Source organism: Colias philodice, chromosome 30, assembly GCF_061535455.1.
Source record: "Colias philodice isolate Cphi_HAF_F1 chromosome 30, ilColPhil1 Martin Lab GWU primary, whole genome shotgun sequence".
Taxonomy (NCBI): Eukaryota; Metazoa; Arthropoda; class Insecta; order Lepidoptera; family Pieridae; genus Colias; species Colias philodice.
In genome coordinates this window covers 4,610,653-4,628,939 of record NC_143115.1, presented here as the reverse complement: position 1 = coordinate 4,628,939, position 18,287 = coordinate 4,610,653, and the positions used below count along the sequence as shown (strand labels likewise).

Genomic DNA, 18,287 nt, shown 5'->3' with positions numbered 1-18,287 from the left:
AAATCACAAATCACACTTCAAAATAAAAAAGAATAAAACACACCAAGCACATTACATAAAATGCAGTTTTTTTATTGATATACATACTTACAAAAAATTAAATTTCAAATAATTAACATACTGATCATACACTTATTTCAATATCGTCCTTTAACATTTGTAAATTGAAAAAAAAACTGCATATTTTGTTAAAATTATATTTGTGACGATAAAAAGTTACGTCACAAATATATTATAAAAATAATCAAAACGACACACAACTAATTTTCTTAATATATGTAGCAATTATTTTAAACAATTTAAATCAACTTTCTATTAAATAAAATCGATCAGTGAAACACATCGTCCATTTGGTCATAAAACTTATTTCGAAGAAAGTCTTTGCATTTTTGTATCGTAATATTATATTTATCAATTGCTACATCTATAAATAAAACAACTAACTAACACACATATAGAAAACCAAACAATTTCAACGCACTTGTATTCTTCACTACTAATTTTTTAATACTAATATCATTAATTCTCAAAATTAAACTTATTTAAAATGATAAGCCTTTAAAACCACACAAAAAGCTATACTATTCAATAACGTTTTTAAAATTTCTGTAGTAAACTTAAAAAAACTACACTCCAAACCAAAATTGCAAAATCAAGTGCGTCAAATTTCAAAAATTTCAAAGTAAAGTGCGTCAAATTTCAAAATCAAGTACGTCAAATTTACACTACAACTACACTACACTTACTACAACTACACTAACACTACTTTACTACAAGTCACTACTTACCGGGCGGCCGTTCTGTGACTGTCAATAAACCGGTCCTCCTTACTCTTATGTTCGCTGACGACGATGGTGATGTACTTGCCTAAAAATACAGTATAGTAAAATATAGAAAATTATGATAAAACATATAAATAGAGCGTAAAATTATTTCAATGAATATCGTAGTTAAAGGTACTCTTTTAATGAATATGAACTAATAATAAAATCATCACTATCACATTATTATTTCTGTAGATAATAATTATAATGATACCAACTGCCTTCCTTCCTACTAGTCCGATTAATATTATAAAGGTTGGTCTTAGCGTGATGATATATAGCCTATAGCATTCCTCGATAAATGAGCTATCTAACACCAAAATAATTTTTCAAATCGGACCAGTAGTTCAAACAAACAAACAAACGCGAGGAAAGTTTATGTTTATGATTGTTACTCTTTCACGAAAATTCTACTGAACCGATCACAATGAAATTTGGTATGTATGTAGCTGAAGACCCTAGAATAAGACATAGGCTACTTTTTATCCCGGAAATCCTAAGCTTTCGCTTGTGTTATGGAAACCAGATGGCTAATAAATATACATATATAATTTTTAAATACATTCTTATATAGATAATTAACACCCAGACACAGAGCAAACATCTATGTTCATTACACAAATATTTGCCCCAGGTGGGAATCGAACCCACGACCAAAACAAAGCCAACCGGTCAGTCCATTCTATAATATATTAAATATATTATAGACTGGACTGGACTATAATATAATATATTGTATTATATTGTACTAGCGGTCGGCCCCGGCTTCGCCCGTGGTACCTACATGTTTAAACTATCCTATCTCTCAAGTTGGATCGAACTGCACATGGTGTGCGAATTTTATTATAATCGGTTAAGCGGTTTAGGAGTCCATTGAAGACAAACATTGTGACACGAGATTTATATATATTAAGATTATAGACTGGATTATAATATATTATAGACTGGACTGGACTTGACTATGTAATATATTATTATAATACTAGCGGTCCGTCCCGGCTTCGCCCGTGGTACATAATATTTACGTTTTCTCTACATAAGAACCATCCTCGTACTTCAAGGAATATAATAAAAAAAGAATTATCGAAATCGGTTCAGCCGTTCTCGAGTTATGCTTATGCTTACGCTTACCAACACATTTTGCGATTCATTTTTATACATATATAAGATTATATTGTACTACTCACCATAGTTGTGGAAGCGCATACAGTAGCCGCGTCTTCCGGCGTTGCCATCGTGTGTCGTTTACTGCTTCCGCGATTTAACATGTACCTTTTAAAATGTTATTTATTAAGGGGCTGACAAGACCCAATTTTGTTAAAATTGAAGTTATTTGAGCAGTTTTTAAGCTATTGCATAGCCTCTATCGCGGGCCTTGAGCGCGGGGACCGAATCCAGAAATTCCGTAACGAAAAAACCTCACGCTCCCCATTTCGACGGGCGCGGAGGTGTGGCTTGAAGGCAGAGCATGCAATAGCTTTACCGCGGCAGTCCACGAGTTACACGTCTTTTTTAAGAAAAGATATTTATTCTAGTCCATCAAAAAAATGTTAATAGTCATCAATCATCATATTTCGAAGACCGAGACGGACTCGATACATAATTGGACGAAATCGGCTCGATAGAAAATAATTGCAAAGATTGGTCTTAAAATCATCATTAAACGATTATATGTATTTTTTTTGACGTACGGGTCTGCAATTCAACATATTCATACCTGAACCTCTAACGAGTCATATTTCGCATATGACCCACACTTTACCTTAAATCACACATTTTCTTATTATTTTGTCACTGTCTAATTGTATGGGAGTAAACGAGAGCGCAATCACTGTTACTGGTAACAAAATTGGGTCTTGTCAGCCTCTTAAGATTTAGAAGGTATAAATAGTTTTTTTTATCATTTTATCGTTATGTTTTGCTAAAAAAGGCACACATGCCACGATCTGATCCCATATTAAGCTTTTCGCTTGTGTTATGGAAGTAATCGATACAATATTCTGGTTATTACAATTTTGTGACTTCAGAATTTGCACTAAGATACGTAAAGAAACTTTAAATGGGACCAACCGAACGGCACTAGCTTTCAAATAAAAGAGTCATCAAAATCGATTTACCCAGTCTAAAGTTGTGAAGTAACAAACCCAAAAATAATAGTCGAATTGAGAACCTATTTTTTTGATGTCGGTTGTCGGATTGTCGGTGAAGGGAGAAATTATGAAAATGTTTCGGTAATTACTATTCTTTTCATAATTTTTCCCTAGATCCAAAACTAAAACACAAGTTATTTCAATTCTTCAATAATTTCATACAAACCTGCACAAATTACTATTATACTGTGATTCGGATGTCTGTTCCTCTGTACGCTCCGAATCGTCGGTCCGGTTCGTCGTACCGCTGTCTGACACCTGAAATATTAAGTCAAAGTTAAATCCAAAGTGAAAGTGAAACAATTAAAATTATTTAGATTTAGACGTCAAAGTGTTACATGCAAACGTAAATGCAAATTATTGTGTGTTTAAACTTAAAAAAATGGTAAAAGCTAAGACAATAGTATGCAGTTATTTATCATTTATATTTATAAACACATTTTCTTCGGATTTTACACCATAAGTATTTCATTCATTAATTATAGACATGATGTGAATGTGAGCACGTAAATTTACAAATAGAGCAAAATTAATTTTCCATACTCAACCCCCAACATATCCCCACTCAACCAGCCTATTTCCCCAACAAACCCCGCTAACCCCTTTTCCCCAACCAACCCCGCTAACCCCTTTTCCCCATACAACCGGGAACCCCGTATACTTACGTGATGTGAATGTGAGCACGCGGGCGAGTGTGTCCGACCCACGTGCGCTCCGCCGTCTGACGCGCGACGGCCGAATGAAGACGCTGTAATAAATATTATTATTATAAATTAATAAAATATGTATTGAGGTTGCAATGCTACAGTAAAATATACAAAAAACGGGGAAGAAACAATAGATTGAGTTAGAAAGGAAGTAAATTGTTACTTTTTATTTTGAAGTATGTTATCTCGAAAAAAATGACCCGAAACACATTAAATATAAGTATTAATAAAAAAACATAAAATAGTCCGTGTGCGACAGTAGTGCTGCACCGCCGGCTGCTTGTTGCTGTGTGCAACACGCACTACTTGTTGCTATAGACAACACATGCAACACGCGCTGCTGCTTGTTGATGTGTGCAACACCCCACTGGTTGCTATGTGCAACACCCCACTCGTTGCTACATGCAACACCCCACTCATTGCTATATGCAACACCCCACTCGTTGCTATGTGCAACACCCCACTCGTTGCTACAGCAACACACTCGTTGCTACAGCAACACACTCGTTGCCATAGCAACACGCCACTCACCGTGATGCAACATGGCCTGCGGCGGCTTCAGCAGGTGCTGGTCCTTGACGCTGAAGTGGTGCGGCGGGCGGTGCTGCACCGCCGGCAGCTTGCCCGCCAGGTCCGTGTGCGGCAGCAGGGCAACACGCGCTGCCGCTTGTTGCTGGAACCAACATACATACATATGTATATATAAAAAAACTCAAAGGTGACTGATATAGCGATCTATCAACGAACAGCCCAAGCCGCTGGACGTATCGGGCTGAAATTTGGCATGCAGGTAGATGTCATAACGTAGACGTCCCCTAAGAAAGGATTTTAGAAAATTCATCAAACAGCAACAGCTAGTACATAAATATGTAAACAATGACGTTCTGGCACGTTATAATAACTTTTCATATATAACAGACCCTTCAAAATGTCAGAAATTGAACAAAATTAAATGAGGCACAGAAGGCATCACTTTTAGAATCCATACTAATATTATAAATGCGAAAGTAACTCTGTCTGTCTGTCTGTTATTCAATCACGCCTAAACTAATGAAGCAATTTTCATGAAATTTGGTATGGAGATATTTTGATACCCGAGAAAGGAAATAGGCTACATTTATCCCGGGAAAATGACACAATCCCGGAAATCCCACGGGAACGGGAACTATGCGGGTTTTTCTTTGACTGCGCGGGTGATGCCGCGGGCGGAAAACTAGTATATTATATAAAAATCGCAAGGCCGTTTGGTGGAGAATTTTGAGATCTACAAATTACTGTTTCGATAAAACCGAATGTTGAATGATGAACCAAAACTACACAAATGAACTTTTAGCACGAAATTTGTAAAGCTAATCCTAAAGATTATACAAAAAATATTCTAAATTGACTGTCTATTAGTGCCCGTCAGGTCCGTGTGCGGTAATATAGCAACACGGGCTGCCGCTTGTTGCTGGAACCAACATACATACATAAATATGTAAACATATTATGTTAACAATGACGTTCTGACCGATTATAATCATTTCTCACATAAAACAAACCCTTCAAAATGTCAGAAATTAAACAAAATAAAATGAGGCACAGAAGGCATCACTATTAGAATTTAAAATGAATCATCGATAACGCTTCACCCAGTCGAAAGTTTTGTGGTATCAAGCTAAAAAAAAACAGTCGAATTAATAACCTCCTCCGTTTTGTTGAAGTCAGTTGATATCAAAAAGTTATGTCCATTAATTTTGACAGAAAATAGTATTTTAGTCTGTTGCTATTGCAACGATATAGACGATTATAGACGACAACATCCTGTAAATACTAATTTTTGTACTGTGGATTGTAAATACAGTACATACTCTAACTCGTTTTGGTAAATATAAATGGCGACCTAAATTGTTACTATTTTTGTACTAATACAACTGCATGAAAATTAATAAAAAATTCAGATAAAAAAAAGACGGGTTGCACTCCGGGAGTGCCGGCAGAAGTGAAAACTTGATTATTAACGTTGAGCATGTTTGATATTCATCCGTCTTACGCTTTTTCGATCAGGCCACGTGTCCTGACGCGAGCTCAAGATTTTATACCCAACGCCGCTAAAGAAGTTTTCACTTCAAAAATTGTAGTTGTAACTTTTTTATGTACTGAGTACATGTCAATTTATTGTATTAAGTATTATTATTTATTATGTTATTTAATTTATTTAAACTCTTTATTGTGCTGCCAAAAATACAAAAAAAATAATTTGGAAAATCCAAAAGTGCACGCCTCATAATTTTTTTTTAATAAATATTTATTAATTATTATTTTTGTTTATTTAATAACAATTAAACCACATCGAATCAGACCCTGAAAAATGAAAGGGTTCTATTCCTGAGCATACTCAAGCGTAAGAGAAAAAAAAAGACTCGATTAGTAAAGTATTTCGGTCGCTATCGTGTTAACAAGAAAAAGGATCCGCACATACAGACACACGGACGTCCAAGACAGAACTTTTTTAAACTGTTTTTTAACTAGTTTAAATAACAAAAATGACATCAAAAATATCATGAACGTTAAAAATAGTGTTTTTTCTTAATATGTGTGTGTATGTATTATCTTACAAGTGCAATGTATGATACATAAAGACATTTTAAGTTTGAAAAATCAGATGTTTTGCGCGAAGTGACAGTAGTACCCACCTCAACGCTTCGCTTATGAGGCGTGCAATATAAACAAAACTTATTCTAAAAGAAAAATAGCACAGAAGGCCGCCTTATCACTTAAGAGTGATCTCTTCCAGGCAACCAACTGTCAATGTTATTATTTAAACAACGAATTAGCAAAATAATACAAATTTAATTATTCCCAGTAATTATTGTCGAGCCAATTTAATAGGCAACATTTGACGTCTATCAATTTTATCTTCATAGGGTGGTAACCTGCTTAAAAACATCGATTAAAGTGAATTAATCGATACGGACTTGAAACATTTGTCAATCGAACTTGAAACACATGTCAATAATTTATGATGATTTTTATTCCCAAGTAATCAATGCATTCGATTCTAGATGTCAGATTTCGATTTTTAGAGTAACGTCTCTGGTATTTAAAAAGAAAAAAGGTTTATTGACACAAAATTGTAGCAACGTCAGTTCTTTAAATCAGAAATTGTTTATTATGTTTAGAATGGTTTATCAGTAAAATCAAATCCTAAAATTACTTGTATCGGTCATTATTATTATAAATATGTTATCGTAATTGAAAAAAGTTAAGCAAATGTGCAGTTCTAACAAAACGAAATATCATATTATTCTATGTCGTCGTTACTAGGTTACGTTGTTGAATTTTGTTGAACTGTCAAATGTTGCCTATTAAAATGGCTCTACTATAGCATAGCTTCTATCGCGGGCCTTGAGCGCGGGGACCGAATCCAGAAACTCCGTAACGAAAAAACCTCACGCTCCCCACGGGGACGGGCGCGGAAGTGTGGCTTGAAGGCATAGCATGCAATAGCTTTACCGCGGCAGTCCACGAGTGCATCACGAATTTTTTTTAAGGTAAAATAATACTTACATGCAAATGTGTAGATGCACATAGTGGCGCAGGCCTAAGGTCAGCTGACGCAGCCCCACAAGACGATAGCTCTCCAACCTAATTTAAATATAAAAAATATATTAAATATTATGTAGAAAGTACAATTACTTATCTTAAATTTATGTAAGGTTGGTTTGTGTACGCATTTGAATAAAGATTTTTATAATTCATGAAAAAATAAAATAAAATTACTAACAAAAAAAAATGGTAAAAATTGCAAATTCGATAAAATTAATTCCTACATACCAATTACAAAAAAAAACAATTTCCCGTACCGGGAATCGAACCCGAGCCTCCTGGGTGAAAGCCAGGTATCCTAGCCACTAGACCATACGGGAGTTGTAAGAGCACTCGAAATAGCTGTTCATATACTTTCTATATTAAATACATTGTAGTATTTTGCGTTATGAATCTTGCATCATCCATTCTAATATTATAAATGCGAAAGTAACTCTGTCTGTCTGTCTGTTACTCAATCACGCCAAAACTACTGAACCAATTTTCATGAAATTTGGTATGGAGATATTTTGATACTATAAACAACTAGACTTACGATCGCCTACATTATAAAACTCTGCTTAACATGCGTAGGCAGAGTTTTGCCTCAGACGATTTTTAAGCGTGATTGTGTGCCTAGTTATTTATTCTCAAATAGTTTAACATTTATTTAATAGATGGCGCTTACATAAAAACCTTTGATTTTATAGATATAAGACAAACTTTAAAATTAAAAAAGATAATAATAATGTGTGACAGTCTATATGTAATACTAGCTGTGCCCCGCGGTTTTACCCGCATTGCTCTGCACCTATTGTTCTTAGTGTGATTGTATAAAATGTAACACCGAAATAATATGTTTGTTTGTTTGAAAACGCTAATCTCAGGAACTACTCGTCCGATTTGAAAAATTATTTCTGTGTTAGATAGCCCATTTATTGAGGAAGGCTATAGGCTATATATCATAATAATAATAATAAATACAGGCGTAGGGATGTGACGACCCCATCGCCCGCGGATGGCATATCTACAATAGATATCCCAGCCGTGCAGTCAGTCACCCCGCAGGGCACCTTGTGGCGAGGTGTCGGGGAGTAGCGACCCCGCGGGAACCGAGCGCTCCCGGGGGAGGTCCCTGTCCTCACCTCCGGACTGTCCCAGTGGCAGTTCGGAGTGAACAATGACGAGGTTCAGGATCCCCCACCTCTGGCTTGCCTTTGTTGGCCGTCCAGAGTGGAGCCGCCAGAGCTATATGCTCGGGGGTGGAAGTGTCTAATGGCGTAATAGCGGGGAAACCCGCTCCGGGCCCGCGGGCCCGCGATGGTGAAACCGGTGCCGCACCTCTCTACACCCCTAGCCGTTCAGCTGATGTTGCCCCCTTGTTGCCATTATCGGTAACCTTTTTGGGAGCCCATCGACCGAACTGGCGAGTCACCGTCTGCCATATTTTTCAATTTTGAATATTGAAAAGGCAGACGTCCATAGTCCCCATAGACCCAACCTACCGATCCACCGAACACCTCCTTTCCATAGCCTAGATTCGTAATTCCCATATTTTGCAATAGTCCTACATTGGCCGCGGACTGCCCAGGGCTGTATCTCTATAGTGCAGTCATGGGCAGGCTGCGGCTGGTGTCCCAAAACACATTAAAATTCTCTAAAGGGCCTCTGCGTGTTGGACCTGTGTCCCCACGTAAGCCTCCCAAAGGACCGGGTATCTTCCTTCTGGTGATACCCGTGTATTATGGAGTTATAATATTAGTACAGATTTATCTGTCAGTCTGTATGTATGTAGGTAGAGATTGCTGCTTAGCAATAAGGCCGCCTCTTGTACAAACTATGTCTTTCTTATGTATTAATGTTATTTTTGTCATATTTTAGTTTGTGCAATAAAGAGTTATCTATACTATCTATACTAATATTATAAAGAGGAAAGGTTTGTATGTATGTATGTATGTATGTATGGTTTTCATGCATAAACTACTGGACCGATTTTGATTAAATTTGGCACAGATAATCTTTAGACCCTGAGAAAGAACATAGACTACCTTTTATTGCGAAATATGTACCACGGGCGAAGCCGGGGCGGACCGCTAGTAAATAAATAAATAAATCGCGCACTCACCTGCGCATGCGTGTGCCGACAGTCGCCGGGGCCGACAGTATGACGCCGCGTCGCGTGACAGTCCGTCACGCGTTGACGGGGCTCCTCAGCCGTGGGGGGGGATATGTCACCGAACTGGGGGGGATATGGTAAATTATATGAAAAAAGTTCGTAAGAAATCACATAAATACACGATAAATTCAAAAAACTAAATGTTAAAGACATTGGTGGTAACAGAATAAGAACAAAACAGTCTTATCTGTTCATACAGATTTTAGCAAGGCCTTTGATTAAGTGCATAGTGAAAAATTGCTAAAATAAAGCGCTGTAATATATTTTCACGAGTCTCTCTATTGAAAGTGCGCCCTAATATCTCTATTCGAACTACTAAACTTATTAAAATTAGCAAGAAAATTTATATTGAAAAGTTCTATTTAAGCGGGTGTTCTCCAAGGATTTAACTTTGTGCCTTTACTTTTCCTTCTATTTGCGAATGGTCTATCTAACAAAAATGTACACCATTGACTTGAAATCATATCAAAAGACTTGTAACTCTTATAACTTCTAACAAATAATATCAAAATATCTATTACTGACATATATTATTTTCTTTAGAAAAATTTTCAGTAAGTTAGTAAAATAAGCCTTACCCTTTCCAATTCGTGTTCCTGACCATCACCAGTAAGATAAGCGAGGGTTTCTTCCGCCTCCATACTTTCTACATCACCGCTGTCGTTCTGAAAGAAGAATTAGTAAAATTAACGACTTTTATATTACCTTTTTTACATTTTATGCTTTCTTTGGCATATTATGATAATATATTATGCTATTACATATTTTGTAAAATTAAATTGTAATACTAACACGATTTAAAAGAGCAACTATGGAGTTTCTTGCCGGTTCTTCTCCAAAGATACTGCAAGTAATGACGATTGAAAATTGCTTCTAGAAGAAGTCTAATTGAATAAATAAATGTTTGAATTTGAGTTTGTTATTTACTGTAATATTTGTGTAAATTTGAACCATCATCAATGTGCACACCAAACAGCTAAATCGCTGTAGGAACCTAAGAAGAATAAAATCTTTTAATAAGTTTATTGTAGTATGTATTGTTGGAATTTATCTGACTTACCTTTTTCCCAGTAAGATCTAATGGTAGTCCTGTGTTTGAATCTAATGAATCTGAAAAAGATATACATCTTTCAAGAAAGATAGAAAACAAAGACTGTAGTATAGAAATAGACTTAAGAAAGAAAGAAAGCAGAACTCGTACATAGAAAACCAGTAAACTTTTAAACATAATTAAAAGCAATTTCAATAATTTATTTAATTAAGTAATTTTTGACTTAAGCATACTACATATATTAATACGTGGCTTATAATTAAATACACATAAAAAATCAAATCTATCGTCTTAATAATATTAGTTTATCTAATATCTCACCTGCTTGTGCGCTGTCGTCTTTTTGTAATAGTTTATCGACTAAAAGGTGATAAATGGCTGATATATGGTCGAACCTCTCTTCGTTTACCGACTGAAAACAAAATATATTTATATCAGTAATTACAACCCATCAAAAACATCCTGTAAAAAACCCAAGTCTCGCAGCTCAGTCTTTCTACCGTCAAAAGTTGTGAGATCCATGTAATACCAAGTCGGTTAATCTATTTAGTGTCTACTTGAAGGACCTTCTGTCTTAAGTTATTACATAAGTTATTATCATGCCAATATTAAAAATATTTAACGTTTTAAACAAATAGATCGACTTGGACATCGCTTGATTTTATTATTAGTATGTATCACACTACACAGCACGACGGGCCAGCGACCAACAGGAACGAGAGTTTCAATCGCGTGAGGCGCGAGAGACTAAAGAATCTAATATAATATTGTAATATTCATTTTGTTTTCATGCGATGTCCAAGTCGATCTATTTGTTTAAAACGTTAAATATTTTTAATATTGGCATGATAATAACTTATGTAATAACTTAAGACAGAAGGTCCTTCAAGTAGACACTAAATAGATTAACCGACTTGGTATTACATGGATCTCACAACTTTTGACGGTAGAAAGACTGAGCTGCGAGACTTGGGTTTTTTACAGGATGTTTTTGATGGGATCTCACTTCTTTTTGTAGAGCCTTTCTTTTTGATACCACCACCAACCACCAACTGCATAAATAACATTGTAATCCCATATATTTATATGGGATTACAAAGTTATTGATGCAGTTGGTGTATTTGGAAAACTGGACCGAAATTACAAAATATTTAAGTTTTCCCATGATTAAGACACTAAACTCTATATGTATTCCAAATATGAAGCTTCTAAGTCTGCTAGAAGTGCCTTGGACTTTTGATGATCGGTGAGTCAGTGAGTGACAAAATGTAGAAACTTTAACAAGTTGTCATTCTTAAACTACTGGTTCAAATTGACTGAAATTTTAAATATTCCGTGTTTATACAATGCCGGATTAGTTACTGAAGATTCAGGTTTCTTGCTTTATCCACAACCGAATTATAGGGGGTCGAAAAAGGCCCGAATTGCTTCGAGAAAAGGATGGTACGGCCGTGCCGCTTTTTTTTTGCTCGACTTGGCGGGGGCACTGCCGTGCCCCCAGATAATTTGTTTCATATCATTAAAGAATTAAGTACATTACTGAAATATCAAAAGATTTAAAATAATAGTTCAAATTTCTTTTTAAATATTCATGTATTCTGTTTTGTGTATTCTTAAATCGTGTTCTTATGTGTATAGGTATACTGTGTTTTACTATTCTGCATTCTAAGTGTAACTGTACTGCATGCTTTGTGTAACAATACTGCATTTAATATACAGGGTGACTTGTTATAGGTGTAATATGTTTAAAGGAATGAAAGTATTGCTCATTTGGAGTAAAAAAAAAATAAACATCAACAATTTGCAACTATACTGCATGTGTGTAACTGTACTGTAGGTGTACTGGGACACTATACTGTATTGTGTGTACCAGCCCCCCTTTCTGTTAGCGTAGCGTTCAATAGAGAGTATGAGAGAGTATGAGATTGACGTAGGCTGTAGATAAACGTATCTACAGGTTACGTCAATCTCATACATTCGTAGTCTATTCTATTGAACGCTACGCTAACAGAAAGCCACTTGACTAGGGGGGCTGTACTGTGTCGTTTTAGTAATGTCATTTTGCTGTGTATTTATTTATTTCAGATAATACAATACAATACAATACAAAATTCTTTATTTAACACACACATACAGAAGAAAAGAAAAGAAAAGAAAAAAAACATATAAGACAGATACAACATGTTAAATAGGCGGCCTTATCGCTTTCAAGCGATCTCTGCCAGGCAACCTTTGGATAGGATTAGTTTTAAGAAATCGAATGAGATAGGTGGTGTTTTAATTAAATACAATTAAAAAGAAAACAGACTAAAAATAAAAATAAAAAAAATATATTTATACATGTATAAATACTGATATTAATACATTATATTGTATACATACATATATTAATACAAAAATATAGACTATAATACACATACTTACATACATGCAAATATATAAATATATATACATAAGTAAATAAATAAATAAATATATATATATATATATATATATATATCTAAATATATGTCAAATATTATAGCTGATTAAAGAAATGGTCAAATATGAGTTTTTTAAATATGTTTAGTGATTGAGCGCGTCTTATGCTTATTGGAAGAGCATTCCACAAGAGTATAGCTTGCACATGAAACGAGTTATGGTAAAATTTGGTCTTGTGAGGTGGAATTTTTAAAAGTAAATTTTCAGAGCAGCGCAGATTAAAGTCGGTGCTCTCTCGAAATTGGAATTTTTCCTTTAGGTAGCCAGGAGTTTTAGGATTAAACAGGACACGGTATAGGAGTTGGAGAAGGTGGGTATTTCGACGCTGACGTATTGGTAGCCACTTGAGCTTTGTCCTGTATTGCGAGACGTGGTCATACTTGCGCAAGCCAAAAATGAAGCGTATGCAAACATTTTGGAGTCGCTCAAGTTTGTCCAACTGGATTTCGGTCAGGTCGGGATAACAGACATCGGCATAATCGAGGATGGGAAGGAGGAGGGATTGTGCAAGAGAAGTTCTGGTTGAGATGGGCAAGAAGTTGCGAATTCTCATGAGTGAATGCGATGAGGCAAAGATTTTCTTGTTGAGCTTCATTTATTTGCGGTTGCCAAGATAGTGTTCGGTCAATGGTGACGCCTAAGCTTTTAATGCTATCACTGAATGGGATTATGGTACCGTCCACAGTAATAGGGGGTAAACTAGACCAGCCTACCCTTGATATGAATGAAGAGCTGCCGATAAGAATAGTTTTGGTCTTAGTAGGGTTTACTACCAAGCCATGAGATCTACTCCAATTCATGATCAAGGACAGGTCGTTATTAATAATAACTATTGCAATAACACAGTATATTACTGTAGTATACATAAGTATAACTGCATGTTATATACTACAGTAATATACTGCTTTGTTAGCCGGTGGTAGATTATTAACCGACTTCAAAAAAAAGGAGGAGGTTATCAATTCGGCCGGTATGTTTTTTTTTTATATGTACAGTGTACACCGATTACTCCGAGGATTCTGAACACATTTACGTGATTCTTTTTTTGTTCGATGCGGGATGGTGTCGAATTGGTCCCATAAAAATTTTATTCGGATAGGCCCAGTAGTTTTATTTTATGAGCATTTTTGTCTGTAATTGTAAATGTTGCAAGTGCAAGTTTGAAGTCGGTTGTTTTTATCGCAGTTATCACTTGTTATTAACTGTATTTTAACAATTCGAATAAATAAATGACTTGTTTATTTATTTATTACCTGCTGTATAAGCCCGTGGCTGAGCCCCGGCAGTGTGAGCATGTGCTCGAGCGCCGCTTCGTGCGCCGCGGAGTCCTCGGGCTTCGCCCCCGCCGGGTGGCAGCCGCATTCGCCGGCCGATAGCTCTGGAGATTTTTATTTATTTATTTTAATGTTTAATCATGTAGTTTTTAATGTTGTAGAGTTACAATTAAATATTTTTCAAGTAAGTAAGTAGTGTAAGTATTTATTTAAATAATAATAAGTATTTATTATCAGCCATCTGGTTTCCATAACACAAGCAAAAGCTTAGTATGGGATCAGATCGTGCCGTGTGTGAAAATTGTCCTGAAATATTTATTTATTATTTATTAAAGTAACTATATAACTCACCGGCCTCCGCCCCGGTGGGGGCGCGCGCCCTCAGCCAGTGGTGCTTCGCCACCGCTTGTAGCGTGAAACGGCGCTCGGGCTCCACTACTAACATGTGACGTATTAGGTGTTCGCAGTCTGCAAACAACAATAGTTATTGATAATAAAAAAAATAATAACGCAGTCTGTCATGAAAAATAGATTAAAAGAAAAAATTATTAAATAACAGGTTCTTTAGGGCCGATTTTTCAATGCTTGGTTAAAACTTATCCGTCCAATAAAGTATTACACGATAATATGAAAATGTCACGTAAACTGTCAAATACGGGCAATTAGAATACGTTTTTTAAAATGGTAGTTTTATACATTATTCGATGAATAAGTTTTAACCAAGGATTGAAAAATCAGCCTTAGGGCTGATTTTTTCAATCCAATGGGACAGAAAACTAAATAGATGTCATTCAATCAACTATAGACTACAAGCACAATATATTTATTCTTATATCTGTCAATTGTGATAATACCCTTAGGATTCTCGTAAACACGCTTACTTGTGTGCGTGAGCCTTTTCGAATGTGTTGTATGAAGTTTCCCTACTGGTTGTATCTGTATATTGTGCTACAGGATTTTACATATTATTGCATAAAAGCCAGAAAATAAAACATATTTAATTTACCATAAACAAAGTGTACTTGCAAGTAACAAATTTTATTTAAAAAGACAGAAAATAGAAACACATATTATATTTTTTTCGGAATGTTCGTAATATGAAAAAATAAAACACACACTGCGACATGAAGTACGGTATCCATGTCAAGACTTGCCACTCACGACCACGCTTCGTCACTGAGTGTGCCGTACACTAACACATATAGTGACTGCAATAAACACAATATAAAGCTCTCCACTCACCCTGCGACATAAAGTACGGTATCCTAAACTTGCCACTCACGACCACACTCCGTAACTCACTGAGTGTGCCGCCATCAAACGGTAATGCACCGCACACTAAAACGTATAGAACTACGCCTAGTGACTGAAATATAAAAATAATTATATGAATAACATGTTTTATTTGGTATTTTGTTATTTAACTAAATATATATCACTACATAGTATAAAACAAAGTCCGTCTCTGAACAGACAGCGACAGCGACTGTATGTTTTCTATAAAACTACGCCACCAATTTTGATGCAATTTTTTAAAATACATAGATGATTCTTGAGAAAGGTTCTCGTACATTATTTGTTAATTTTTCTAGTAAGCAGGCAAAGCCGAAAGCTAGTTTAAGATATATATTTTTTGACGTACCATAAAGAGCTTCACAATCGCTTAAAAAAGTTTTCATTGTAGAAAACATTCATTGAAATTTACACCTTATTTCATGGCAGTAATGTTCAAAGCTTTTTGTATCGTTCATAACAAAACTATGCCTAATACACGTACAGGCAGAGTTTTGCTTCAGACCATTTTTTATATATATTTTTTGACGTACAGTAAAGAGCTAGTCACAATCGCTTAAAAAAAGTTTTCATTGTAGAAAACATTCATTGAAATTTACACCTTATTTCGTGGCAGTAACGTTCAAAGTCTATTAAATAAACTCATTAAAAAAACTTTGCCTAATATACGCGTTAGCAGAGATTTGCTTCAGACAATTTTTGAGCGCGATTGTGCGCCTGTTTGAAACTTTTTACTTCTACTACAAGTTACCCTGATAAATTATTATTATTTTTAGTTTTAACTCTAATTTCCCGCGTACTATTACATCCCTTGATTTTTTTAAGTGAAACTTCTTTATAGGTGTTGGAAAAAAATTGAGTGTAACATTTTTTCGTTACGCGTGACATTTTTCCGTTACGCGCCATCTTTTTCTTATCCCTACCACGCGTGATTCGACGTATTTCTGTAAAGTTGCATATAGTAAATTATTTTTTTAAAAAATTAGATCATAAAGAAGTTTCACTTCTACGTGTGAACACTATTACACGCACACATTTTTTTATTTTATTTTAGATTTAACTCTAATTTCCCGCGTAAGTACTACTTATTTTTGCGTATTTTATAGTTCTCATACCCTCAACGTTTCTTATATATTTTTTGAGAATTTTCAATGTTTTTACTTCTTACCCATATATCCGCTTTAGGTCCATCATATTGACGACCCTCAAACAACTCTGGCGCTGCGTACGGTGGACTACCACACCATGTGGATAATGGTGATCCTTTTGTGTATTTGTTGCTGAAACCGAAGTCTGCTAGCTGAAATTCAATAGAGAAAGAATTGATTAAGGGCCGATTTCTCAATGCTTGGTTAAAACTTATCCGTCCAATAAAGTATTACACGATATTAATGTTGTGTGGTTTTATGAAACCACGGTAAAAGTGAAACTTAGGCACAAAATTATCGTATTTGTACGATAATAATTATCGTACGGTTCCGAACACTGCTTTATACCTACTCGGCAGCCGAACGTCACGCGACATGCGCTACACAGACCAAAAAGTTTGAGACGAGTAATAAAAGTTTCACTTTAAAATGTCACGTAAACTGTCAAATACGGGCAATTAGAATACGTTTTTAAAATGGTAGTTTTATATATTATTCGACGAATAAGTTTTAACCAAGGATTGAAAAATCAGCCCTAATTTAACGTTCATTTTTATAGGGTGACTAAATAATAAGGAACGTAATAGTTCTTTAGTTGTAAGAGCGTATACGCACTATGCGGGTAGCCGCATTGCGGCTAGCCGTCCGGCTGGCCGCAAGCACAATTATGTACGTAATATTCATTTCTATGCGCACTGTGCGGTCTGCGGTAGCCGCATCGCAGTGCGCATAGAAATGAATATTACGTACATAATTGTGCTTGCGGTCAGCCGGACGGCTACCCGCAATGCGGCTACCCGCATAGTGCGTATACGCTCTAAGGGTATGTATAATATGATATTATGAATTATATTTTTTAAATGAATGAACTAACACCTAAATTATATTGTATGTAATGTAATATAAAGCAAATAAAAAATGTCCAATCAGCTTAGTGCTAATTTTGTATGGAGTGATTTTTTTCCCTTTTTGTCCTATTTTTTTTAATATCTACCTACAAAACTAACTTGAATCTACGCAGCCCTGTCAAACAACGCGCGCTAAGCCTTCAAATTCCTTTGATATTGGAATTTTTTACCATTTTTTCAATATTTTTTCCGGTTTTTTCGACATTTTTTCCTCTTTTTCCACAAAACTAACCTTAATATTCATATCTCTATCCAGCAACAGGTTCTCCGCCTTCAAATCCCTGTGCACAACGTCGTTCGCGTGACAATAGCCAACTGCGGCGACCATTTGCGCGAACGCACGCGCCGCCTCCGACTCGGGCATGCGTCCGCGCGTCACTAGGTGATCTGTGGAAGGTTTAGTAGTATTTTTAGATAAAATATTAGATTAGTATAAAGAAGGCGTCAGAATGGAGTGTAGTTTTTGATATTGTTGAATTTCAGTATCGATTTAAGTACGTAAATCGATAGTCATCAAATAGCAAGGAACTTCGTTCCAAAAACAAGATTCGTTCCAATAAAATACAAGAAAAATGTCAGATAACCACGAGAAAGAAACCACGCAGCACAGCTAGCTAACACAATCAAGCTCTTCAGCTTTATAATATTAGAGTAGATATTTAGTATTATATTTAAGTAATACGTATAGTACACTGTACATTAGTTGAA

General features: G+C 35.6%; 1 protein-coding gene and 1 non-coding gene across 3 annotated transcripts in view; both read right to left on the bottom strand.

Moving 5' to 3' along the window:
- Positions 1-18,287, bottom strand: part of LOC149475511 (uncharacterized) — a 50,371-nt gene that overhangs the window by 8,159 nt on the left and 23,925 nt on the right. For both annotated transcript variants that reach the window (XM_089713310.1, XM_089713311.1), the window contains exons 4-18: positions 17,812-17,966; positions 16,692-16,823; positions 15,473-15,596; positions 14,582-14,698; positions 14,210-14,334; positions 10,797-10,887; positions 10,485-10,534; positions 10,003-10,089; positions 9,374-9,487; positions 7,231-7,308; positions 4,213-4,354; positions 3,640-3,722; positions 3,141-3,232; positions 2,012-2,096; positions 789-867 (exon numbers count right to left, since the gene is read on the bottom strand). In XM_089713310.1, the coding sequence (XP_089569436.1) occupies positions 789-867; positions 2,012-2,096; positions 3,141-3,232; positions 3,640-3,722; positions 4,213-4,354; positions 7,231-7,308; positions 9,374-9,487; positions 10,003-10,089; positions 10,485-10,534; positions 10,797-10,887; positions 14,210-14,334; positions 14,582-14,698; positions 15,473-15,596; positions 16,692-16,823; positions 17,812-17,966 (1,554 nt within the window). The remainder of the gene's footprint in view (positions 1-788; positions 868-2,011; positions 2,097-3,140; positions 3,233-3,639; positions 3,723-4,212; positions 4,355-7,230; positions 7,309-9,373; positions 9,488-10,002; positions 10,090-10,484; positions 10,535-10,796; positions 10,888-14,209; positions 14,335-14,581; positions 14,699-15,472; positions 15,597-16,691; positions 16,824-17,811; positions 17,967-18,287) is intronic.
- TRNAE-UUC (transfer RNA glutamic acid (anticodon UUC)) lies at positions 7,518-7,589 on the bottom strand. Its single transcript has one exon. It is a non-coding gene; the product is annotated as a tRNA-Glu (tRNA).